At 39.5% G+C, this 26,562-nt stretch overlaps 1 protein-coding gene across 1 annotated transcript in view; it reads left to right on the forward strand.

Annotated features, from left to right (window-relative positions):
* The first annotated feature begins 376 nt into the window (after window positions 1-376).
* The window catches only part of LOC149046747 (polycystin family receptor for egg jelly-like), a 27,271-nt gene continuing 1,085 nt past the window's right edge, over window positions 377-26,562 (forward strand). Inside the window, exons 1-29 of the mRNA XM_089202652.1 lie at window positions 377-642; window positions 3,634-3,708; window positions 6,989-7,063; window positions 7,712-7,854; window positions 8,089-8,697; window positions 9,567-9,725; window positions 10,216-10,470; window positions 10,863-11,150; window positions 11,550-11,846; window positions 12,552-12,848; window positions 13,390-13,686; window positions 14,123-14,419; window positions 15,449-15,745; window positions 16,018-16,314; window positions 16,765-17,064; window positions 17,159-17,458; window positions 17,740-17,874; window positions 17,972-18,418; window positions 18,855-19,149; window positions 19,732-20,326; window positions 20,709-20,900; window positions 21,338-21,463; window positions 21,640-21,930; window positions 22,292-22,531; window positions 22,810-23,514; window positions 23,616-23,852; window positions 23,974-25,347; window positions 25,582-25,747; window positions 26,060-26,562. The exon at window positions 26,060-26,562 is cut by the window's right edge and continues 1,085 nt beyond it. Coding sequence (XP_089058778.1) covers window positions 377-642; window positions 3,634-3,708; window positions 6,989-7,063; window positions 7,712-7,854; window positions 8,089-8,697; window positions 9,567-9,725; window positions 10,216-10,470; window positions 10,863-11,150; window positions 11,550-11,846; window positions 12,552-12,848; window positions 13,390-13,686; window positions 14,123-14,419; window positions 15,449-15,745; window positions 16,018-16,314; window positions 16,765-17,064; window positions 17,159-17,458; window positions 17,740-17,874; window positions 17,972-18,418; window positions 18,855-19,149; window positions 19,732-20,326; window positions 20,709-20,900; window positions 21,338-21,463; window positions 21,640-21,930; window positions 22,292-22,531; window positions 22,810-23,514; window positions 23,616-23,852; window positions 23,974-25,347; window positions 25,582-25,747; window positions 26,060-26,562 — 9,558 coding nt within the window. The remainder of the gene's footprint in view (window positions 643-3,633; window positions 3,709-6,988; window positions 7,064-7,711; window positions 7,855-8,088; window positions 8,698-9,566; window positions 9,726-10,215; window positions 10,471-10,862; window positions 11,151-11,549; window positions 11,847-12,551; window positions 12,849-13,389; window positions 13,687-14,122; window positions 14,420-15,448; window positions 15,746-16,017; window positions 16,315-16,764; window positions 17,065-17,158; window positions 17,459-17,739; window positions 17,875-17,971; window positions 18,419-18,854; window positions 19,150-19,731; window positions 20,327-20,708; window positions 20,901-21,337; window positions 21,464-21,639; window positions 21,931-22,291; window positions 22,532-22,809; window positions 23,515-23,615; window positions 23,853-23,973; window positions 25,348-25,581; window positions 25,748-26,059) is intronic.

The raw sequence follows: 26,562 nt of genomic DNA on the forward strand, positions 1-26,562 counted from the left end.
TCACTGCATAGCTGTGGGATTTACTCTCCAGAGCCTCGTGGTCATCTCCATTGTTTTTCCGGCGCTGGATTCCAAAGCATCGAGGTTTTCTTACTTTTGCTGTAATCATCACGCTGGCTCAAAGACTGAGGCTTTGAAAATGCCACCTTGAGTATTATAACTTGATGAGCAGTTGTTTGTTTCTAGCTAATTAGTGAAAATATATATATTACATTTATTTGAAACTTCTTCTGATGACATGACATGACAAGGTACTGAACCTGTAGAAGTAAATGAAGACCAGCGCTCGCTTAAATTTCTGAGATGCTCTAGAGGAAATGATGCGCCTCTAACCTTTTGGAAAGGTGGAAAACCGCTAAATAAATAGAAACAAGCGATGTTTTGCGATATTCGATATGTCTTCGCCTTATTGACTTTTCTCACTGTTACGACATCATTGCAACTCTGGCCCCAAGGAAGAGGTAATAGCGAAGCTGGTAATAAAGGTAGCGCTGGACGTCCCTTTCAGTTCGATGATTTGTGCTCAAAGGCAGGGAACTGTACATGCCTTTTCGAAAGGTTTCATGTGACCGTAAAATGCACTTCTGCTGGCGACAAACTTGGTGAAATTGCATCCGAACTTCCTCAGTCGACAACGCACTTGTAAGTAGCAAACACTTTTCATAGTCTCTAATTTCCATTCGTCTGCCATCTGAATATTCTACTTTCCGTAACTTTGCTGGAAACAAGTGTATACCGACTATTAGACTATTAGGCTGTTATTTCTTTGATGCTTGCCTTCCACGCTTCAGGAATTTCGATTCCGTTATATTCAATGGCGTTTTTAGGATGAAGTCTTCTGTGGATAGCTTCTTTTACCCTACATGCGTACCAGTGAGAGTCGTGATAAATAATAGAATGATAATAAATTAGTTTGGCTTTTTCTTCAATCACTGAATTTTGAAAGCGAAAAACCCGCATATCTCTTTCCTGTTCTTTGATTGTCACTTTATTCGCTCTCTCTGTTTCTCCGATGCCACATTCACATGGGATCTTGTAAACAACGCCATCCTGTTTCGCTAATTATATGGGATCTTACGGTCGTATTAAAGATGGTGCGAACGCCTTATTATTGAGACGCCCCTACTGTTAGGTAGAACCGCAGTAGATTGAGAACTCTTGTTGGTTCCTCATTTGTTTTTACTATTTTTGTCCTTGAAATATTTCCTACAAATGAGGCTGATATCCGCTAGAAACAATAAAAGATGATAGCTGTTTATTCTCTGGAGAGATTGGTGGTTTTGCCATGAGGTGTTTGGCCCGGTCGCATAGACACTTCACAATACCCCGTTTTACTAACTGAGGGTGGTGTGAGTCGTAGGCTAAATATTGGTCTGTGTGTGATAGGTTTTGTTACACTCTGGTGGTAAGTGAACCTCAGGTGTCCCTTAGAACTGACGTATCAAGAAAAGAAATGGTTTTATCTTTCTAGATTTTCATAGTAAAGTGGATGGTACGCTGTTGATTGTTTAAATGTTGCAATCAGCCGTGAACATTGTTCCGAGCTAAGATGGTAAAAGTATCATCTGCAAATCGCTTCCAGATCTTAGGTTCGTTATAGGCGCAATTATTATCGTCTGTTTCTTACTTAGCTGATATCCTGTCTCCATTAACGGGTAAATCGAATTACATTATGTGAAACCACAATGAACAATAACATTTTCTATAGCAGTTTTTGTTTTAATAAGTTACCCGAGTTAAATTAAAGGGTGAATTTTCAGTTATTATACTGGGCAATTTTTCAGCATATGTTCGTATTTCATTATGCATACAGGACTTGCATAGAAAAAACAACGGGAAAACAATAGATTACCTTAGAACTACGGTCTTGTTTTAGAATGTTGTGGGGTTATTTGGAAATCTTTCCCTGCGCTGCTAGGAGAAGAATTCTGACAAAAACAATTTTCTTTGTCTAAAGCGATCTTCAATTTAATAACATCTTTTATCCCACATATTGTCGGCGCAATAAATATTCCGAAGTCATTTTCAAGACAATTTGAAGATCGTCCACGCCTCAGCGTGTGTTACGCACAGAAATAGGCTTGAATCACTCACCGCTTAACTTCGCGGACATCGTTGAAAAACTTTGCTTATGGCCAAGGTTACCAGCTAGTGGAAGTAAAAAAAACCTCTACTTGCCCCTATTAATATTATCATCCAAAAATTATATCTTTGTCACCTCCCAAACAGTTTCCTTCGACGGTGCTAAAGTAAAAAACAAAAAGAAACCGTAGTCTCGTGATGAGCTTCTGTGCTCTTCCTAATTTGCATAATCCGTAATCGGCGCTTGGACATTTCATAAACCATATTTAATGGTTTGACATATAATACCCGCGGATATTTTGCTATTTGCATAGTAACTTTCTTTTCCGAACCCCAAAGAGAAGAGGAAAAACACGAGCAATAAGCAAAACGTCCGCTCTTGTTACATGTTGAACCATTTAGTAAGAGATTTATCATTCCACTATTATTTCAATTTTCTAGTCTTTTAACTTCTAGATTTTGAACTCCGTACGATCTTTTCTGAGAATCGTGGTGATTGTATAAGGCGTGCGCTAAAGAAGAAAACAACACAAGAGAAACCATTTACCCCATTTTTTTTTTTTTAGGAAATTAACGATTCACTTTATGAACACGACTTTTTTAAAATCGCGTTAATTTAATGCATCTTATTTCACGTCGATGTTAATTTAAATCACACTAATTTACATCGTTGTTTTACAGCACCATTATTTTAATAACAATCTTCATCTGGTCATAGGTCAACAATCAATCCCTCGGAGTCGCTACCTTGCAGTTATTTTTAAAGAATTTAGTTCAAAATGTCTTTTCAGAGGTATTCGTATTGATCCGTTTCACTGTGGGGATAGCTGACTTCTTCCGTCTTTCTTCTTGAAAATTTCCATAGCCCGTTCATCCGGGGAGTTTTCCCTCTCAAGATCAACTTACGGAGCAATAACATGAAAACAACAAGCCAACAATGACTGGAAATGCTGCTGTTTTTTCCATTAGTTATGTTTGTCGTGACGTTTTTATTGCAGCAAATTTGCGTAAATTAAAGTTGGGCGCGCATATTTTTGGAAAATTTTCGCGTTCATTTGATGTATACAAGTTCGTTGCTGATAAATTATGTTTAAAAGACAGAAAAGAAATAAAAGATCGCGCGGATCATTTCTGTCCGTATTTTTGCGCTGTCCTTTGCCCTAATATGAAAAAAATGGCGTAACGGAGAAATTATCATGATCTGCTTCGAACTCGCTCTTAGCTGCTAGAGCACACCACGAGCCTTAAAACATATACATGTATATATCATAGTGTGTCTTCACTCAAAAAAATTATCTTGTACCCGAAGTAAAAACGCTGCGAATTCCTGTGTAGGCGTGAAGTAATGATTAAGAACAGTAGTCTATTACCTTAACCCTTCATTTAGAAGGCACATATCCAGAATTAAGCATGTATAGAGGAGCTCTGCGCTCATGATCTCCTGGAATTAACACTTCCTCCTCAGACCCTCTTAAGTAAGGAAACGCGATGATGTAGGGCACACAGTCTGCCCACTACCTAAAAAATTTACGTTTGTTATTCTCATAACAGAATTCTGAGAGGTAATGGAATATCCAGCCTATTATCACTGGTAGCTCTTAGTAACTTTAAAGATCTTCAAGTGGTGTAAGTAAAACAACTTTCTTTTTTAATAAGTCACCAAGTCCGGCAGCAAGTGTTCGATTCGTAAACGGGGGGAAACTTTAAAAAAATTTTCGGCATACCCCACCAGGCAATATCGAGTCCAAAGACTTGCGAGGTCGTGTGAAACTCAAAAATGGATTCATTTGTCATATTTCTTTTATCGAAGCAACTGGTGTGGTCAGTGATACAGGACGCTATTTGCACGTTTGTTCATTATCTCCAATCAGCTGCTGACGCGTCACTCGGCTTTGCACCATTCTGTCATATTGATGAATGAATGGCGAGGTGTACACCATTCTCGTTTTAAGGTCGTTTTTCAAAATTTCCTGGGATTATGGCTGCTAAAAACACTGGAAACGCACGTGAAAATTATACGAATGGGGGAGTGTTGCTAAACTATGTATCAGCAGAACGCGGAACCTCCAGAACCATTAGTTTTTTGTAACCAAAATAATGGTGACATAATAAATAAAAGCTAAAAATATCGTAACACTGATATAAATTTCGTTCTCGGGTATAAAGAAGATAAAGTTAGAAGAGAAATGTGTTTTTTTATTTCTTGACGTCCAACCACAGGAAACTAAGTTCACAGAGTGAGCCTCTGTGAATATGAGAATATGTTCACGTTGCGCAATGGGTGAAATATAAGGATTAACATGGAAATAAACATTCGTGCTTTCAACCTTCAAAATTTCTGGACTAGTTTTGAATAAGGATAAATTTACTCCACTCAAGTGGTTGTTTTTATTTGCATCGTGCGAATTTCTTAGGCTGATTTAGGAAAATTTAGTTCGGTTTAGTTCATCTGTTTAGCTCTCTACAAAATCCTCTCCAAGATTTGTATGTGACTGAACGCCAACCAAACGAATCCACTGGACACAGAACGTTGTGAATTTTTGGAGTTCGCACACCCAATCACCCCTAAATTCTACAGGCATGTAACCGAAGTCACGCGTAATTGTGTTCATCGTTTATTTGAAAACATAAAAATAGATTCACAATAAAGAAAAATATTTACCTTAACGGTGCATAGCTTTACAGGCAAAAAAACGACGACACTTCAAAAATGGACATGAAAATTGATCCACAGGACTAAATTTGTGCACAAAGCCTGACAAATTACGTGACATAATTACGTCACATCACGTAACCGAACGAACCTCAACCACAAGTACACAATACAAGTAATGAAACGTTAAAACACTCGCAGGTAATTAACGCGTAAACGAAATACACAAAGAAAAATTTCTGACCATAAGTTCCGTTATAACAATGTATCAAAGGCGATGATGTTACTTTACGCTGGTCGTTGCTCATTCCAGCGTCATGTACAATGAAATTGGATTAAAGGCCGCCAACTTAATTGGATATCTCGGTACCCAAACCGTTAAAACTTTCAAATTATGGTTCAATTATTACTACTCGGGGTAAGTGACTGCTGATTGCTCCTAATGACATTGCGTACCCTTATACGGTGAGTCTCGCCACAGTTAAAATTGAACGTCAAGAACAATTAACATAGTTTTCTTTTAAAGTAATCTTCTTTAATCCCGAAAACGAACTTTCAAACAGTGTTAAGGTCATTTTAGTTCAATATTTTATTTCATTACTATTCTTTTACAAAAAAATACAGTGTTCCGCAGGTTCCGGAGGTTCCGCAGTCTGCTGATCCACAATTCAGCAACACCCATTATATAGAAACGCATATGTCAATTATTCAAATTAACATGAACAACATTCTTAGCCGAACAAGAGGAAAAGGCAACAGTTGTCACGTTCCTACTCCGAGCGTATCAGAAAACCGATACAAGTACATGTAAAGGGCTGATAGTTCTCTGTCACTGTACCCGACTTACTTCTTCTTAAATTAGGGCCTGTTCACATGGAGGTGGGGGACCCCAGGTAGGTGAGATAACCCGCCTAGCCGCGGTCGAAAAATAAAACGCGTTTGCATGCAATCTTACAATCCTACGGTGCTGGGGTGAGGTTTCTTGAGGTTGTTGTTGCGCTTGCAGTTAAGGAGTTTGAGCAGTGGCGTCCCAAGCTCACATCTCGAAAAAGATTAACTCTCAAACACATATGTATTCATTCATGAAAGCGTTACGCGTTGTGTTACGCAGTGTTTGGTTTCGCGAGGAACCGTTGACTTAATACGTTATACGGAATTGTTTGGGAAACCAAATATGGTCGATTTACAACGCCAAATATTCCGAAATGTGAACATTTTACACTAACCCTAACCCTAACCCTTGTGTGTCCGTTGCGGTTTCTGGTGATTTCTGCCATGAGACTGCTGGGAAATGTACAAAGTTTTAAAACATACATGTTTCGCTTTTGAGCTTTTTCCTGTGAACGCAACACCTTGAGACGTTTACATGGCAAATTTTCACCCCGGCTGACAGGGTTACCCTACCTGGCAGACCAGGCAACCCGCTTAGGCGGGTCACCCCACCTATCATGTAAACGTGATCAAAATAAAATAAGAAATTATATGGACAGGCGGGTTACCCCACCTAGGCAGGTTACCTCACCTACCTGGGGTCCCCCACCTCCATGTAAACAGGCCCGAAAAAACAAAAACAACACTCCAAATTGATGAACTTATTTTGAATTTCACGCAGAAAAGTTCTATGGAGCCACTTCTGAGATAAACAGAACTAACTTCGGATTTGCGTCCAGGAAATATTATTATAAAATATACTCTTTCATCGCGAGGGAATCGTTCCTGATCAATCTGAGGTGTTGGTTTCAAATTAGGTACAGTAGCTTCGAACACATTGAAAATTTGTCGACATGAAAGCAGTTGAATTTATTTAATAGCAATTTATTTAACGCTCTTTCCGTAAATATTAGCATAATCTTTAAACAGCCAGATTTAATTAAATGAAATTTACTGAACAGTAAGGCCATATCGAGGATTTCACGAGTTCTTCTCCAAAAACTGTATAAGGGGATCTTCCCACGACAAAGACGATTGCCATGCCACGTCCACTATTTCAAACTTCCATCCCTGGGCCAACCCACTGAGAAGATCGTTCGACCGCAAGGGGGAATGTCGCCTTTTGAAAGCTCTGAATATTAAGCTTAGGAAAACTGTATCCAGCCACCTGCGTTCAATGAAAATATTCGAGGGATTATGATTTGCGATATTCCTCATTCAAAACTGATATGTTGGATCCTTTAAACAGGAGTTCATGCCTCACCAGTTGACCGCATTTTCTCGACTCCGGTCTGATACGTATTTTGCATCCTTTCCTTAAAGAGATCTCCGAAACAATCTTATTACAACACCAGGTAGCATTCAGGTAGAACGTGTTCTTGGGCGGCTGTCGAAAGTGTAAGTATGACTTGATTACTGTTTCGCCAGGAAGAAAAATTAATAAAAAAGGAAAGATTACTCCCCTCCCAAATTTTTTTCAAACTTTACATAATTTTAAGGACATTGGAATATACGGTTAAATAATCGGGCCAACATGCTTGTTTTCATCTTCCAAGCCGTAACCTGACTTAGATTGTTGCTAACTGAGTATGATCTTACTTATGTAACTTTCCATAACTTCTGCATAATACTCAGGTTGGCCGTTCAATATCTAGAAGCAAATTTGAGGGGTTTTTTTCGTAAACCAGATAGAGGACTAAAGACAGAGAAACATAATCACATTCTATAAGATTTTAAGATATCCCTCGGAAGGTTCTTTCCTACAGTATTGAAGTCTATGAAAGGGAAAACTACTTTTACTCATAACCTAAGATTATAAGCAGACTACTTTCTTGTTGTCCTTTCGTTACAACATAAAATTGTTAAAATAACGCATTTTTGGGTTTTGAAGGAATACAACGAGTCGAAAACTTTTAAATGGACAGGTTGGCGCCAGGGTTGCAGCATCTTTATACGAAAATTTTGTTACTCATATGTATACCCGAAGAATCAGACCAAAATTTCGTGTTACTGATTATATTGTTGAGAATAGACTTCTCTACGCAGTTTATTGGACAACAACCCTTTGGAGTGTGACTGTAGAATATCCCCAGACCTTTGGACAGCTAAGGTGACTGGTACGTGTGCACATCCACCTCATCTTAAAGGAGTTGAAGTTAGCACAGTTCACATCGAGGATTACAGATGCGGTTAGTCGGATTCTTGTTACTTCAGGACATTGGGACATTGTTTTGCATAAATGAATTTGTGAAGTCCCATCTTCATGTATGTCTATTCGAGCCACGTAAAAGTTAATTTGACGAGTCATAAGGAAGATTAGAAAGTGGAAATAGCTATCGAGAGAGCCATGAATTATTTTTTGTTTTCTCTTAAGTATTCTAGTTTATACAATCCTAGGTTTTCTCGTGTTACTTTGTTCTTAGCGGAAAGCTGCAATAGACTTTACATATATGGAAGTCGCTCAGCAGGCTTTTACAATTTACTCAAACCTGACTTCGCCCCACTGCCCCAAAACCAGAGATACATTCAGGTGTGGTGCGACATGAGCGGACCTAATGGCGGATGGACTCTGCTTCAAGAACGTAAAAGTACTACCTTTAACCTATCTAGAAACTGGGCGTCTTATGAAAACGGTTTTGGCAAACCTGGTGTTGGGTACTGGCTCGGAAATGTTTACATACATTCTATAACTTTCAAGAGAAAGTATGCGCTAAGAATAGAACTTCCAGGTTATAGGGGTAGGCCAGCCGTAACGTTGTTGGCCGAGTACGACAATTTTCAAGTGCTGGGTCCTTCCACTGGCTATATTCTTAAACTGGGAAAGTATCGAGGTGGTTTGGGTAATATCCTTTCAATCGTCAACAACTCTGCCTTCTCCACGTGGGATCGTGATAATGACGAGGTACGAGACGAGGCATGTGCAAGAAGAAATTTGGGAGCTTGGTGGTATGGAAAAACATGCTATGTCCATGACATGAATAGCATGAATGGATTCATTCGCATGAAAATGAAAGCTAAGGAAGTCTTGGAAGGTAATGCTCTTTGATGATAATTTTTTTCCGCGAAATGCTGCCCTACAATCGCACTAAAGGTTACAAACAATGCCGAAATAATTTTTGATTACTGCATTCAGGAATGACGTTTGCGGCAAATGCTAAGGGAAAAAGTGAACTATTCATGATTTGGCTCATATTTCTTCCATTCTTTCATCAACAATGCAGAAACAATGTTAAAAAAAATCGGTTACAGAAAATTCAAACATATTCAATTAAGTGTACAAATTGCTGAAAGAAGGCAGAAAATAGTTTATTTCTTTTTCAACCGCTGTAGTTGTAATAACTTACGCTGCAAGCACTCAAGTAAAATCCGAATTCGACTCAGTATGTTTTAGGAAACTTATCATCGTTTACTTTGAAATGCGGTGTTTTATACGCAAAAAATCACTATCAAGAAGTCGCTTATTCATATTTAGGTTGTAACGCAATGATCTTTGATTACAAGGTTTTCTCGTGCGTGTAATTGAGAACGAACCTAAGTTCTGCCTCGAAACGATATAAATCGGATTATATTATTTGTGACGACAGGTTTCCTTTCTTTTTTGTCTAAGTTCAATTAAAGAAATGCGCCAGTCAATCCTAAAATTTTATTTTGAAGGAAAAGCATATAATCATTCTCGTCTGCTAAAGTGTTTCAGTCACCGATTAATCCAGCCGTGGATGTTTAAAAGATGTTTGAAATATATCAATCAGCCAACGTTAGGGAGGGGTAGGTGAGCAGTTGCTCAGGTACTACCGTTGATCCCAGTTTTCATTGTTATCATGGAATATTGGGAGTAAGAATTAACAACAAAGTACTGTTTTCTTCAACTTAACAAATAATATCGTCTTTCTTCGCACCCTAGATAGCTGTGATTCAAAACAAGCGTATAGCAGAATTGAATGTGGATGGTCAAACATTGCGAGAGAACAATGCTTGGCGCGTAATTGTTGCTATGACAGTAGCTTGAAGAACAACGAAGCCTTTAGTAGCAGGGTGAAGTGCTTTGTTAAGCCTCATTTTGGTGAGTGCACTTTTAGGAGAAATCTAAGTCCAAACTTTCTTCACAGTAATGAAAACCACAATTTCTCGATTTTTTTCAAATGTTATCACATACCAATTCCTTAAAAACGTGGTAGTTTGAAAAATTATAATTGAACTTTCCATAAAAATACACGAATCTGTTGCTTCCCTCTAGCAATGTTTTGAAAATTGATTAGCGAGAACCTAAGAACGAACAAAGAAACAAGTCATGGACCGAAGTTTAAGAGACCTCGAGAAAACTTGCTCCACTCTTTAAGAGACTGGATTGGATCATGGAAGCTGTTTTTGGAAACAATTATTTGATGATAACTTTGGTTTTCAGCTATGTGGCTTTTTCGCATTATTAAATGACAGCCAATTAAAAAGTAGGAGGTGGATGCGGTTAAAGTCAATATCATTAAATCTCAATCTGTGAGGATCGGCTCAGGGTTATATTGAAAAAAAATTTGATTCCCTTTCTGTCCTTCAAGTGTTTCATGAGCGAATTGGCTGCTTCCATGTTGAAAGTAACCGGCTATTGAAACACCAAGAATCTGGGTTAGAAATTGTCAAGGCCTGCAGCTCTCTAGCCTGGTCACGTGGTCTTAAATATTTCGCTATACGTAATGGCAGCGAATGCCTGGGTGACAAGCATTTTTCCTTTATGTTACCACAACTAAATGCTGCGAAAGGATGCCTTGGGGGTCGTGGAGGACAAAATGTATCTGATGTTTATCGCCTTACAAGTAAGGAAGCATCTGCCCTCCGTAATATTAGTGATGTGACCATCGTTATTTCTTTCATAAATTATTCATAACGTTTCTAATTACTCAATCATCCATTCACCCAACTGTTCTTTGGCCTTTATTAGGTTTTCTGTCTCTTCTCTTTTGTCTTTGTGTTTGTTTTCGAGTAACATTTCAAATAACATGAGAATCATTGAAATGTTTTACAATAGCTTTTCTAATCTCTCCGTATCATAATAGACTCCTTCTTACTGTTTTGACCGATAGATATGTCTTCTAAGATAGCTGAAAGCCCTCTAGAGCGTATGGAAAGAAATTTACAAAAGATAGAATTGTTGCAAGAAGAAAAGCTTCCTGTTTACCAAAATGAATTGTTCTCTTGTCTACTTCAGTTTTTATTTCCATGCCAACCGGACTAAGAGCGAGTAATATAACATTTACAAGTGTTCGGGTGGATTGGAATCCGGTTCCAGAAGGCTTTATCCTCGGCTATAGAATTCTTGGGCGAAGTCTCCCTCTTAATGAGACCCTCCCATGGAATAAGACCTATGCAATTGTCGCAGGTCTCCGAAGCAGTACTAGGTACATTATTAATGTATTACCGGTTCATGGCTTATCAGATGAAAAGTACCCCGCAGGAAATACAGCAAGCATCATCGTAACCACCATGCGAGAGCCAGGTAAAAGATATCTTGCGGGTGTGCAAGTCTCACATCTTGTCGAATTCCTATATGGGGGACTTGTAGCTGCTACAACCATCATAGTTTCTTAAAGTTGTGTCAGTCTCTGGAGCTATTCTAAGGTTTTTCTCAATATGATTCGCGCCAAATGTTATACCTCGCGACGTTCATCTTCCTAACGCAATACAAACTATCGCTGAAGCATGGCAAGACCCATTTTCGTCTGATCTGTGATTTCTTTGATTATTCGTGACCTTTTGACTATATTCTCTTGCGCATGTCACCGGCTATAAAATACGATATAGAGCTGTCTAAGATTTCTCCTGCCTTTATTAGACAAAGCCCAATAACAGTTTCTTAAGAGAAAGTTTTTCTCTAACAGGTATCTATATTTTTCAGCTCCATCCCGAGGTCCCGACTTCGTAATCGTACAGGAATCCAACTCCACGAGTCTGGTTGTAAAATGGAGTTCCTTACCCAAGGAATATTTTCGAGGACAACCCACTGGTTACTATATCACTTATTTCCCAGCTGATTCAGAGAATAATATTGAATTTGTGAATGTAAATTTCGCGTCGAATAGTACCATACTTTCAAACCTGACCGTTTACACCATGTATGTCATTAATGTATCAGCAGTAAGCTCTGGAGGAATAGGACCTGCGAAGACAGCAAGCGCTCGAACAGATGCAGAAGGTAACATTCAAGTAGAATCAGTAGAATTCCATTTTCTTCCATTGCCTCCTCTCATAACTCATATCCCCAGGAAAGAACCTCTTCCAAAAGAAATAGAAGCGAGTTTTCCTGGATATACTTAACTAAGCTATGATGTGCAAAGGGCAGCGAAATGCGCCATTTCATCGACGCAAATTTGGTTTCGCTGAGTTACAGCTACCCCTTACATATCTTTCTTTTCTTTGTTAAGTGACAGAACGTTTTAAAGGTTCACAGATAGTTCTAACATTTTTTATGTCGACGAACTTCGGGCAGTGTAGCCATCAATGCACCAAGAGACAACTTAAGGCTTTCTAGTATTGAACTCCATAGTAAACATTAGCGTTTCTAATCCAACGCGGAAAGGTTGCCAGCGTCACTAAGCCTGTGGAGTGCTCTGCGCTATCGTCATCCTGCTGGCACCGAAGCTTGAAGGGCTATGCTTCTTGAATTACTGCTTGAAATCTTTTGATCATATGCCCATTTTTTTTATCATTTTCGTCTCTTAGCTAACCCTATCTTAAACAATATTTGGCATTAATATTGGATAACCTGGAAACAAACCTTTCAGGCTGATAGCTAACCCACAAAATCCATGTGAGTGAGGGCGCCTAAGTGTTGATCGTCTTTAGACATTCAGTGACGGCTGTCTTAATCATTGCAATTTTTTAAAATTTTTTCTATTAGCTCCATCGCGAGGTCCGGGGCTAGTGAGCGCTCACGAGGCCAGTTCTAAGAGTCTTCACGTAAAATGGAGTCACGTGTCGAAGGAAAACTTTCGCGGAAAACCTATTGGTTACATCATCAGTTATTACTCAGTTTATTTAAGGAATTATGTCAATGTTGTCAATGTGGTGTACACGACGAATACCACAACACTAACCAACCTGACAGTTTATACCATGTATGTCATTGATGTGTCAGCGGTGAGCTCTGGAGGAATAGGACCTGCAAAAACAGCAAAGGTCCGAACAGGTGCAGAAGGTACATGACAGTTTTTCTTTTCTTCACAATGGCTTCATTAACCGTGAACTTAGGGAAAAAACATCGAGCTTGCCCTCATCATACTAAAAACTGAAGGAGTCGGGAGCAAGACTAAACCAACGTAAAGAGTTACACCTTCCCTTCTATTATTTTTTTTCCTTTGATTGGCTGAATTTCTGATATATAGACCAAAGTAGAACAGAAGGGTCTCCTCTGATTGCGCTGGTACTCATAAGATTTCATGAAAATGTTCCATGATTAATCTAAACCTTAAAATATCTTGCAACATGTATAAAAAAGTATTTCCTGACCTAGAACATTACAGTAACAGCACGTTGGACGATTTTTTTTTTCCAAAAATCATTTTTGGTCTCTTGTGATGCAAAAAAAAGAAAACTCGAGAACACTGAGACTATTTTTAACACGCGTCCAAACTTTTCCTTTTTTCGTAAGGAAGTTGAGAGGGGTGCACTAAGCGGGACCGATACTTAAATCTTCTTATGAGGCAGTCTTACGCTAGTTATTGATGTATTTATTTCAGCTCCTCTACGAGCTCCAGAACAAGTAGCTGCCCAAAAATATACTTCCACAAGTCTGGTGGTAAAATGGAACCATCTACCAGTGGAAGATTTCAAAGGAAAACCCATTGGTTACCGTGTCATTTACTACTCCGCTGATACAGAGGGTGATATCTATGCTGTTAATGTAAGCTTCACGTCGAATACCACAGTACTGATCAACTTGACTGTTTATACCATGTACGTTATTAATGTGTCAGCGTTAAGTTCTGGAGGAATAGGACCTGCAAACACAGTGAAGGCCCGAACAGGTGCAAAAGGTACGCATATCTTGATACTGCTTCCAATGCATGATAGTCCTCCCGGAAGCAAGAATGACTCTTCTCCGTAAGGAAAAACAAGAGCATACTAATCCAAAGGCGTGTAGTACCTTTAAAGGCTGTGACAGTTTTAAAGATATGTTTAATCAATCCATCCGAGTCCTAAGCTGATTTAGTAATGATTTCTAAAATTTTTCTGTTAAGCATTGTAAGCTTTTTGAAATGTTTTTCCTACGAAGAAACGTCAACTGGTCGGTCCGACGATGGATGTTCTCGTCATTTACACGAATCTAATTATTTTTATCTCTCTAATTTTATAGAAATGGTGTGTTTTAGTGTGGAAGCATATTTTTAGGATTGACGGCATTACACTGCCTTCTATAATTGACAAGTCATTTTGTGAAAGACTGCGAAATCTCTCTTTTCTTTCTCTCAGAACCATCCATAGCCCCTAAATCAGTCACTGCACACAACTGTGATTCAGGGGGTCTTGTGGTAAACTGGAGACACCTGCCAGAAAAATATTTTCGAGGACAACCCCTTGGTTTCAGTATCTTTTATTACCCAGCTGATGCAGAGAGTGATTTTGATAATATGAGTGTAAACTATTCGACAAACGCCATAACACTGACCAACCTGAAAGTTTATACCATCTATCTCATTAATGTGTCAGCGGTCAGCTCTGGAGGAATTGGACCTGCAAACACAGCAAAGGCTCGAACAGGCGCAGGGGGTAGGAAGTTTAACAATATCCCGAGTGAAATAGAAAAACTGAAGTTCAATTTGAAAAAGAAAGCATTGAATGACGTAATAGAAAAAAAATAAAAGTCAATTGTACCTGCACAATGAAAGAGAGATTCTATAAAACACCATTGTGCCGAAAGGTACAAGTTCTTAAGGAGCTGCTATTTTACGATAGATTGGCGAAGACTTCAATAATTTTCACAAAATTCATCAACCCATGTAATAACCATGCTTAACCATAATCATTACTATTTCCTCAAATGTGATTGGTGCAGTAACAGTTTTATTTTTTACAAATCATTCTGTAGAGTTGTAATAGGACAGTTGGTTGTAATCCGACACCTGTAATCGGACACATGAAGCAACCAATCATACTTAGTCCTTTCAGTCAAATCCACCAATCACAGATTAGATCACAATAACCATAGCAACAACCACTTTACCTAAAAAAAATTGTGGAATTTCCAAAGTTGAGGGATCTTTTTCTTAGACATTTTCTGTACGTCACATATTTGTCCTAAATGTATTTGATGTTTTCGGAAATTATAACAGTGATGATTAATTGGTAACAGGACTTTGTGTCGTCCAATTCTGGCTGTAATCATACTCGTGATTGACGAGTAGGACTCCCGCTTCGCGGTCATCCAATTTTTTTTAAACACCCGTATGATTACAGACCGAACTGAACTCCACTCGGTCCTATTACCATTACAAAGACATCGTAAAAACCTTTACTAAACTTGGCTAGGAAAGGAAGTAAAATGAGATGTGACAGCTCATCGTGAAAGGGACGTAAAGGGGTGTTGCTAAGTGTTTTTAAAAAGGGATCACACTGTGTCAAACAGAAGGTACTCACCAGATTGTCATGTCGACTACCACGTACTATTTTTATGTTACAAAACATCAAACTGTTAATTTTTTAAACCACTGCACATTACTGGGGTCATATAACCCTAATTGTTTGTTTAACTCTAAATTTAACATTTGTATGCATGTTTCATTATTTTTCTTCCGCCAGCTCCATCTTCCAGTCCTGAATTAAAAACTGCGTACAACACAAGCTCCACAAGTTTGACAGTGAAATGGAGTTATCTACCAAAGGGATATTTTCAAGGACAGCCAGTTGGTTACCAAATCGTGTACTACCCAGCTAATGCAGAGGGTGAACGTATATCTATGAATGTAAGCTATACGACAAACACCAAAACACTGACCAACCTAACTGTTTATACCATGTATGTCATTAATATGTCAGCGGTAAGCTCTGGAGGAATAGGACCTGCAAACACAGTGGAGGCCCGAACAGACGCAGCAGGTACTGTAGAATCGTTGATACTTTAAGGAAGAAAAATTTTCCCTCTTATCTATGTACAATATATATTATTATGCTCAGAATAATGACAGTGCTAAGCTTTGTTGTCGAAGGAAACTATATAGCCTCTTGAGTCTCTTGTTAGTATTAATTTGAAATCATATATTTCGACGTGCGAGCATATAGCGGAAAAAAACATTTCCAGATGTTTTAACACAAATTTGAAGTTCGTCTTCGAGTTCTCACTTAAATATTTTTTTTATGATTCATGTCAGCTCCTTTTAAGGCTCCTGACTTAGTCATCGCCTACAACTACAGTTCAACGAGTCTTGCAGTAGAATGGCGTTATCTGCTAGAGGTCTATTTTCAAGGAAAACCCATCGGATACAAAATCACATACCACCCAGTTGATTCAAAGAATGATATCTATTTTCTTAATATAAACTACACGTCAAATGCCACAACACTGACCAATCTGACTGTTTACACCACGTATGTCATTAATGTGTCAGCGGTGAGCTCTGGAGGAATAGGACCAGCAAACACAGTCAAAGCTCGAACAAGCGCAAAAGGTAGGATGGTTTCGAGAAGACATACATCCAAATAGTACGAAGTGTGAAACAACAAAAGCAACAAGATATTAATGTCTTGATCACATCTGCGTCATACTGGAGATACTATGTATGTTAGACCTTTGGAGTGCACCTTCTTTTGTGCTTCTGTATGAGTAAGGAACTCTAATGACACGTAAATCGTCATTGGTAATCCTTCCTAACCAACCCCTGTACAAATATCAGTTATCGATTTCGGTCGGTGCTTTCCTGAAATTTTTTTTTTTCTGTGTGTGTCATCTCCTGATTGGTAGAACACTCGCTTATTAAACTTAGCATTGTATGTTAGGGAAGGCAAAAACTGTTTGCAACATGTTCCTACGAAACACGGAAGCAAGCATCTGTTGATGTCACTGTTGTAGTGTTTACAACTGAACTTGGAGTAAGATTAATAGCACTCTTATTTTCCAGTTCCATCTGCTGCACCTGGTCAAGTCTTGGTGACTGCGAAGAGTTCCACAAGTTTGCATGTTTCTTGGCTTGCTTTACCCCAAGAACATCGTCATGGAGAGATCCAAATGCACAAGATTTATGTCAGCCTGGCTACTCAGCCGAACAACTATATAAGTACATATTTCGCGTTTAATCCAGTCGAGTACAACATTAGTGACCTTCGTGTTTTCACATTGCACGTCATTCGTGTTTCTGCGTTGAATGAGGCAGGAGAAGGACCGAAAAGTGAAGCTGTTACAGCAAGAACTTCCGAAGGCGGTGAGTTTATCTCATACCAGTAGAAAATATATCTATTTTTTTAAATCTAGCAGTTCATTATTAACTGTCATGTGCATTGTATCCAATCCTCTAGTGCCCAGTTCACCCCCGATGAATTTAAGTTTGGTTAGTAGCGACTCTTGGTTCATCGTCGTGGAATGGAAACCAGTCCCTAAGGGCTATGAGAACGGCGTAATCAAAGGATACAGGCTGGTATACAGTGCAAAGGATTACGGGAATTCTGTGTCCATGGCTGATGAATCAATTTATTCCGAAAATACTGCTGTTATTTCTGGGTTGGAATTTGCCACATTTTACTCAATCCGAGTGGCTGCTTTTACAAGTGTTGGTTCTGGAAATTTCTCGGAGTCAATCGAAGTGAGAACGAAAAGTTGTAAGTTAAGCTCCATCAAATCCTTCAGCAAGACCAAAAATTAACTCTCGATCACGTGGTCTAAAACCTCAAAAGCGTGGTTGTTCTCCTGTCGACTCATATGCTGAAGGGTGAACTGATGACAAACGCCATAGGCCGGTTGGGTGGCTTGCCCATAGGTGATACGAAGCTAACTCACCTCTGTTTATGTATTAATTGATTCGCCTATATATTTCGTTAAGTATATCTGTCTTTTTTCTTGTTATTTACCATCCTCGTATTAAACGTTCTCTTATTTTTAGTTGACCCATGTGAAGATATTTTCTGCTTAAATGGAGGGACTTGTAAACTGACGTCTAAATCTTATATCAATGCGAGTAAGCCTTGCATCTGCCGAAAACAGTTTGTCGGAAGATTGTGTGATACTTATCTTGCCGGTAAGGAAAAAGTAACAACTTTCCATTTCTGAATTCAGCATACTCGAGAATACTTCAAAGCGCAAGAATTCTTAGTTTTTCTATCTTCGTTCCTTAGAGCGTTCATGTCGAAGTCCGATCGTAGAGCTGTCTACCTTGTCACCAAATATAACGTCGTCCCTAACTGTACGTCGAGCTAATCAGCTCGTAATTTCTTCAGTGGTCAGTCTTGATTGTGAGTTTTCGTACGAGACAATATTCAACTGGGAAGTGTACGATCTGCATTCGCAATCGCGGGAACATCCAGTTCTTTCAAGATACGGCGGATCTTCAGAATTTCTCATAAAACGGGGCAAGTTACCAACAGGAATTTACCTGGTGCGACCGACTGTTAAAATAGCAAGAACACAAGTATTTGGTTTCAGTGAAGGCTACATCCAAGTCATTGAAAGTCCATTAGTCGCCCACATTTCCGGAGGAACAAAGATGGAGAGAGGATTCAATAAAAGCTTGGTCTTCAATGCTTCCTTGTCACGTGACCCCGATTCCTTTCATCCTCGTCATGGTAAGTTGGCTACTTTGCTCTTACTACGCACTAAAGTTGGACGTGCCTACCTTAAGGAAGCCATTTTATCAATTTCAAACTTCACGCTGATTATTAAATTAGCACCTTCAGATGATACCGAAAATATTTCACCAAAAGACGATTCATGGCACAATCTTATACACACTTTTCCTTCTTTCTGTTTGCTGAGTCTTCTTATTTCCCTTAGTTTCATACATCCTCTACTAGTAACGTTTCTTGCCATCAAATGGAACATTTAATTAGTTCGGCTGTGGTAACTTAAAGGGAGGGTTGTCACGGGTAACCCGGCAAGACAATTTAAATGGGTCTTTAGAGGTCTTCTCACATTACGACTCTCCCATTTTATCGTGCGCAAGATATAGTTTATAATTAATTATAAATGGCCTGACCCTTCTACGTTGTATTGTATGTCCAGGTCTTCGATTTACATGGATATGCAGAGATTCTTCACAGAAATTTTCCGACGATTTACTTGAAATGCCCGTGGCCCTGCCTAGTCCTTTAGAAGTCAATTCCGACCGTGGAGGATGTTACGGGACTGGAGCGGGTAACATAGGTGGCAATGATTCAATTGTTAGGATAGACAGTGGCTATATGACAGAGAATAGTTCGTATTACATAACAGTTGTGGTTGAGAAGCATCCGAGAAAAGCGTATTTCACACAGGAAGTGGTTATTTCTCCAGAAGATCCCTCAGAAATCGAGATAAGGTACGATGATATAATGCATAAAAACTGGGGTAACAAAGTTTCATTTTAAGATAATTTATGGAGCTCTTCGCCTAAAGAATATATATATTTTTAATATTCTTTGGCTGAAAGATAAACATTAATGTATTTATTACAATTTATGGATAAGAAAGGGAGTCACTAAACTCGTTTGAGCTTCAGGTATATAAAGCTCAAACTGACGTTGGACGAAGATTAGCTATTGTTTCTTTTGTAAACTAATATGTCAAAAAAATTATCAGAACTTTGGGAGAAATATTTTGAAAGCACTTGCGAAATACGCATGTGTGATAGTTTCGAATTAACGTGGATAACTGATGACTTTTCTATTGCGCCGCGAGGAGTGGATTTTTTTTCCCGCTCAGATGAAGACTTGAATTCTCCGCCAAAGACAGAAAAACATGCCCACTTTAAATCATGGACAGTGTGTGAAAAGCTTATATGTGTTCTACGGAAGATTGATGCAACGAATACTCCTAGAAAAATATTTCAAAATTACAGGGTAAGATATATCTTTGTTCAGTATTCTTTCAAACTCATTTGTTTCTATGTTTCGTATCCTAGATGTGAAGATAACTGTGACTCAAGAGTGAATCCTTCTCGTCGTTTAGCGCTTGAACGATTCTGCGAGAAGGTTGACTGCGGAAGGGGCCTCTCTTATCAATGGACTCTTTTTGAGGCCGGTGTGGCAAACGAGTCCGAATGGATTCAGGTCAGTGATTTACAAGGAAAAATCCGGACACGACTGACCTCGCCGAGAATCGTTACTAACCCTAGAGTTCTGAAACCCAATAAGCTTTACAAATTCGTGCTAACTGCTCAACGGCACGGAGGACGTGCGGGTTATTCAGAGTACCAGTTCGCCACTTACAGCTCCCCTACTGAGGGAAAATGTAACGTCACACCTTTGTCCGGAAGAACACTGGAGACTACCTTCACTTTTGCGTGCAGTGGCTGGGAGGATCCAGATCGTCCCTTGAAGTATTCCTTCATTTATTTCACCGATGATGATTTTCTCAACGTTGTACACATAGGGATGGAAAGCAGCAAGAAGACAAAGCTTCCCGCTGGAAAAAAGATAAAGAACTTTACAATTGACTTTCGTGTACGAGTAGCTGACATGTTTGGAGCCTTTACTGAAGTGAAGACTCCGGTTCAGGTATTAAACAAAACCATTAAGTACACCTCGGTTTCAGAGTCTCTTTAATTTGACAGAGGGAGAGTTTGAAGCTTCTCTTAACTTAATCAATGAATGGTAAGAATTGTGCTTTGATTTTACACGCATTATATCTTTCAGTAGTGGTAGATTTTTGATGAACGAATGCAACTAATATTTAGTGCTTCTGCGAAATATGTGGCCACCATCTTAGCCGGGATGGTTGGGAGAAACACGGTAATTTCAAACGTTTCTCTGAAAATGTGCGATTTCTGACCCATCTCAAAAACGAACAAAAGTTATCAAAAACTTGGCGCTCATTTCTTTCGACGGGTTCTTTAATGAAATTATTCCATTGCTTACTTTGCTACCTATCAAATACCAGGTACTACAGCTTCAGATAAACACGGAAAAGCTGTTGGACCGCGCCCTTCAGTTGACAACTAGAAACCAAAGTCAGTTGAATAAATTGCTTCAGTCAGGTGACATGCCACAGGCTGTTCAGCTGGCCAAAGCGGTCATTGCGGCTGTTGACGAGAAAATTCCTCAGGATCAGCTCAAAGAAACGAGAAAAGCGGTGAGTGTGCAGACGCTCTCTCGCAGCATTCCCCACTGCTCGATAGGGTGGAGGGAGGGGGTTCTCCGTTTAGTAAGTTTTTTTTTAAGCTTTCCTTAAACACTGAGTGAATACTTATCAAGTAGTTTCTTAAAATCAAACGAAACTTTAGTTGAAGAAGGCAATTACAAAGAATTGTATGACAATTTTATTTAAAACTGGGTTTCAAGATCACACTCGCAAATATTTTCCAGAAGTTGGCAAACCTGCACCCGGTGAGGACTGCGCAAGAATGAACGCTGGAAAGGACCTGATTCTGGATCGCAGTATTTGTACATTTCTTATTCCTCTTTAAAGAAAAAACACCTCGATAATTCATAGAGAAATTGTCTTTAGGGTGAAATGCTGATCGTGACAATCGTCATAAGTTCATCTATAATGAAGGTTATTTTTTACAGGTGAAATCAAGTATTGTAAAACAACTGTCTGCTGTACAAGTGGAGACTGTGGAAAGAATACTGCAGACATCAAATGTTATAGCCGAGGCCGTGTCGATTGTCGACGAAGTTACTGCGGAAGCACAGGTAAACTTCCAATGTATCTGTTTTTGTCATAAATCTCCTTCGTCTGAGGGAAAGGCCAATCAGCTTTGTGGTCAAAAGTATACATTCCTTTCGAAGTAAAGAGGGTATAGTCCAATTTATGTTTCCTCCATGAATGATATTTTGTGATGAACACTGATATGGTGATAAATTTTCAGAAAGCAGCAGTGGATGCTCTTCAGTCGATGACTAAGGTATTGAAAGAAGAATCTACGGCAGGAAAAGATTACGAAGCGCTTCTAGATGGTGCGAAAAGTCTTGCCGCTGGTCTAGGTGGCATGCTGAAGGTTTCCTCTTACGGTGCAAGAGTGTACGAGACAAGTGACACTCATCGGCTAGATTCTGCCAATGTATACCGCCAACGAAGAAGCCTTCCTCCTCTAGACCCTGTCGTCCAACCAAGATCAAACCGAAATGCTGCAGCGGGGCTGCTACAAGCGAAGAATGAGGTACAGCAGTGTGACACTTACCATGGTTTGCACCACATCTTTAGGAGCAAGTCCCATTCGGTTAAGAAAAAAACGGACGTGTCGTTGATCAAATTCGGGGTGTTGAAGGGGTGAAGCTATCCTGTATTAATGCGTTCGTTCTTTCCTGTCAATCAGCTTATAACCAGTTTCGGCGGAATTTTTTAAAGTGAGCTAAATAATTTTTTGAGAGCTATCCATAGGCTGAATCACTTCATAAAATATGTATCAACATTTCTTCCTTTTGAGTATTCGTAAAATTTAGTGATTTGTAACCAAATTATGCTCAGTCATAGGCTAATCCTCGTCTAGCATCCTTAAGACTTGTTATTTTACTTTCCAGTCAAAAGTACGTGCTCTTCGCCTTTTAAAGTCGCTGGAAAAAGTCGGAAGAACGATTTTATCCCGGACCCTCGTCGGAGAGAAGCCAAGAGAGCTTTCATCCCGGTTTGTCTCACTGCTTACTTTCCGAAAGGAACCTTACTTGTTTTCAGGGTGTGTTTTATCCAACCAAGGCTACAGTTTCTCACTTCCTTCAGACTTAGACGTGTTTGATAATGGTACACGATTTTTGGATAGCCAGGTATGAAAATAACGTCAATTGTCCTTTGAAAGGTTTACTAAATGTCACAGACAGTTTCGTGGCCTGCTTCACATTCATCAGAATTGAAATTAATGTCAAGTGAAAAACTGAACGCCACCTAAGGCCTTATTGTTCTTATCTCACGGGCAATCTCCATAAATTTTAAGAATTAAGGTGTCCGATCTACTCTCACCCGTCTTAAGTAGACTTGGGAAGTTTACATCAGGTGGAGAGGATTGATTGGCGAGCCAAATTTCACAAGTGACTTTCTATTTCAGATAATCACAACGAGTTTTGTGCCTTACTCTTGGCACCCTTCAGCGGCGAGATTGACGAGTGGAGTTTCCAGCCTTGAGGTGAAAAACAGCACTGGGCATCTCTTGATTATGACAGAACTGACAACGCCGATAACAATCAAAATACGCAATAATCACAACTTGCTTAACATTTCTCAAAAACACTCCGTTGGTGCCCGTAACACTTTGTTTCACAAGATAAATGTCACCCATTTAGGGATGGCTCTGATACTGAAGGTTCGTCCCGAAAAAAACAAAACAGAACTTTTTGTGACTCTTAAGTTTGGAAAGCGACCCTCTGCCAATAACAGTGATATAAACGCTACTATCCCTAACTTCTCATCTTGCGCTCACACGCCATCTGGTTCCTATGTCAACTGCTCAAGTGACCCATACGAGGTGTTTGTAAACAGTAAGGTCATTAAAAAGACAGGTGCTTACTTCATTGGAATACAAGTCAAGTCAAAGAGTCCCTCTAGGAAGAGGCGGTGCTCAGGGCAAGGACGGTCAAGACGCGCATGTGTGCAATATAAAGAAGTCCCTGAAGCAGATGATATTGAAACAGGGCAATCCCCCAGTGATCCTCAATTCAGTAAAGGCAATGAAAACTACAGCATACGAGTGATGCCAGCCGCCTGTCTCTATTGGAATACAGAAATTTCTAAGTGGTCATATGACGGATGTAAGGTCAGTAAACACTGTTACACTTAAGTAAATCAACAGCGTACCTACGTTCAAGAATAAAATTTTCGTGTTTTCTTATTGACTATGGCGTGCATCATTATTAGGTGGCTAAAACGACTACCATGGACACGATTCATTGCCACTGCGATCATTTGACTGCATTCGGAGGTGAAATGTTTGTGGCACCAAACCCCATCGATTTTACCAAAGTGATCACTGAAATACAACGCATCCCGGAGACTGGAAACGTAACTGTTATAATAACAGTGAGCTGTGTGTTCGGACTTTACTTAATACTTATACTGTGGGTTCGGAGGGCTGACCAGAAAGATTCTTTGAAGGTCAGTTTAATTCTAAAGAGAAGATGATGACATTATTCTAAAAATTTTTTATTTCGATCCTCTTCAATTGAAAACATGTCTGTTATCATCATATTTGCGTTTACTTTATCGTTTATCGCAGATCGGTGATAAACCATTTTTGGGATCTTTATCACCCTGGTGTTGTCGATACGAGATTGAAATATCTACAGGCATATGGTCTGATTCTGGAACCAGTGCTAAGGTGTACCTAGTGCTTGATGGCGAGCTGGGATCCAGTCGACCTTATCATTTAAAGAGCAATTCGTTTATTTCATTTTCAAGAGGAAGCTTAACTTGTTTCACCCTCTCGATCCTGAATAATTTCGGCCCCTTACGCAGAGTGCGCGTGTGGCACGACAACTCTGGTGAAAGCCCCTCTTGGTACCTAAACACAATCAAGATTTATGACGCGTGCAGTCAGGAGCTTAAGACTTTTACTTGCCACAAGTGGTTGGCTGTTGAGAAGGCCGACGGATTAATAGATCGCACTCTTGCTGCTGATTCAACTGCCTGGAAGCGAAAGAATTTCTGGGAATCTTGCCGGAATACGGTGGCCGGAAAACTCGGTGATGGGCATCTGTGGTTTTCTGTCGCAACCAGACCACCAAGTAGACGCTTCACTCGCGTGCAGCGTTTGTCGTGCTGCCTGTCACTTCTGTTGACCACAATGTTGGCCAGTGCCATGATCTATCAGTTTGTTCCTGGGCACTTTCAGCAACAGCGCACATTAAGGTTGGGCCCTTTAGTCCTGAATCTACGACAACTGATTATTGCATTGGAGAGCATTGCTGTAGTTTTTCCCGTACATTTGATAATAGTAGCAATCTTCAGTCACGTGGTAACCAATGTCGGTGCATCAGGGCAAAGGCAGCGAAGATACAAGGTCAGAGAAAGGTTCAGCATCCACAAGGTCACTGAGAAATATCGATACCGAAGAGTTCGTCGCACGACCTTACCGTATTCCTTTGTTTACTTCGCCTGGTTCCTGTGTTTCATCTCTTCAGCCGCATCAGCAACTTTTATCATTCTCTATAGTTTACAATGGGGTAAAAAGACAAGCGAGGAATGGCTTATCTCCATTGTTATGTCCTTGTTTGTGGAAATATTTGTTACCGAACCTATAAAGATCATCGTCGTGGCTTTATATTTGTCGTTCTTTTGTCAGTCGAATGCTGATGAACTTGCTCAAACTCCCAGGACAATCGAACATTTTGATGAAGTTACCTCTGCCGACGGCCAAAAGGAAAATGAAAACGACGAAAAAATTGCCTTACCAAAGCCCTTGAGCAAGAAAGAATTGCACCGTGCGAGGATCTATCGAATGCAAGAGCTGCGTATGTACAAGGCGATCCAGAAGATAGTCTGCTATTTTCTATATCTTTGGATACTGATGATCATGTGTTATGGAGATCGGAGTCAGTATAGTTATTCTTTGAAATTATCACTAGAACAAACATTTGGAGAGGTGATTGAGGTAGGTTTAAGGCTCCTTTCAATCATCGCTCGTACTATTGGCAGCATACTTAAATTTTATGTTATAAGGTGAATTTGATAAAAAATTGAGTCCCAGTCAACTCTCAGTATCTTAGTACTGATCTTTATGAAGGGAATGGGTCTACAATAACTGTAAACTTAATTGATTGTTTTTCCATTAATTTCTAATTCTATCTAAACTGCGGTTTTCTTTTACACCGCAATGCTCTATTAGATCTCTTCTCACGAGGACATGTGGCAGTGGCTTCAAGACGTTCTATTACCAGGAATTTATCAAGATGGAAAGGACGTGGCGTTTTCAAATTCTACTGCGTTCACTGGAGACGGTGATGTAGTCCTTGTTGGGATGCCCCGCCTCAGACAGCTAAGAGTGAAAAAGGGTACGAATATATATACATATACATAAATATCTTTTTAACAGATATGACGGATGGTAAACGGTAAACATGATGCATTAATGATCAATCAAATTAATTTATTTCCAATGGGAAAGCGAAAAAAATATATGATATATAAAATTGAAAAAACCTTTTCCAATAAAACCAATTTTTTTCATGTGTAGACAAAAATGCTTCTACTGAAAAGCCGCGTCCGTCTAATATAGTTCTGGCCTTTAACCCTTGTTCATCGAGGGTTAGAAAAAATGCTGTTGGCCTTTAAGGATTAATGTTTTAATTTTCACTCTCTTTAAGATTCATGTCAAGTCGTTAAGGAAGCGAAATCTATTTTCAATTCCTGCATCGGATCATACTCATTAGAAGCTGAAGATAAAACGCGGTTATATCAGCCAAGATGGCTTCCACTTTTATCATCACAGAATACCTCAACTGAAACATTGAACAAGGTCTGCCCCAGGCCCTGGCGTTATTCTACAGCAGAGCAAACCGAAAGCCTTCCTTTTTGGGGAAAACTTTATCCTCGTTATAGTCAGGGTGGTTACCTAGTAGAACTAGGCTACGACAGAAATTCTGCCACGAGAGTCATATCAGAGCTGAACATGTTTAACTGGTTTGACAAGTATACTAGTGCTGTTTTGACCGAATTTACAGTTTTCAACCCTCGTGTTAGTCTGTTTAGTGCAGTTTGGATCCCAGTGGAGTTCTCACCATCTGGTTTTGTGGCTTCTAATCTCGTGATTCGCCCTCTTCACGTGTACAACAGTGGAACTGGCTACAGTGTTGCTGATCTCGTCTGC

The sequence above is a fragment of the Pocillopora damicornis genome, chromosome 4, assembly GCF_964200805.1.
Source record: "Pocillopora damicornis chromosome 4, jaPocDami1.2, whole genome shotgun sequence".
Classification (NCBI taxonomy): domain Eukaryota; kingdom Metazoa; phylum Cnidaria; class Anthozoa; order Scleractinia; family Pocilloporidae; genus Pocillopora; species Pocillopora damicornis.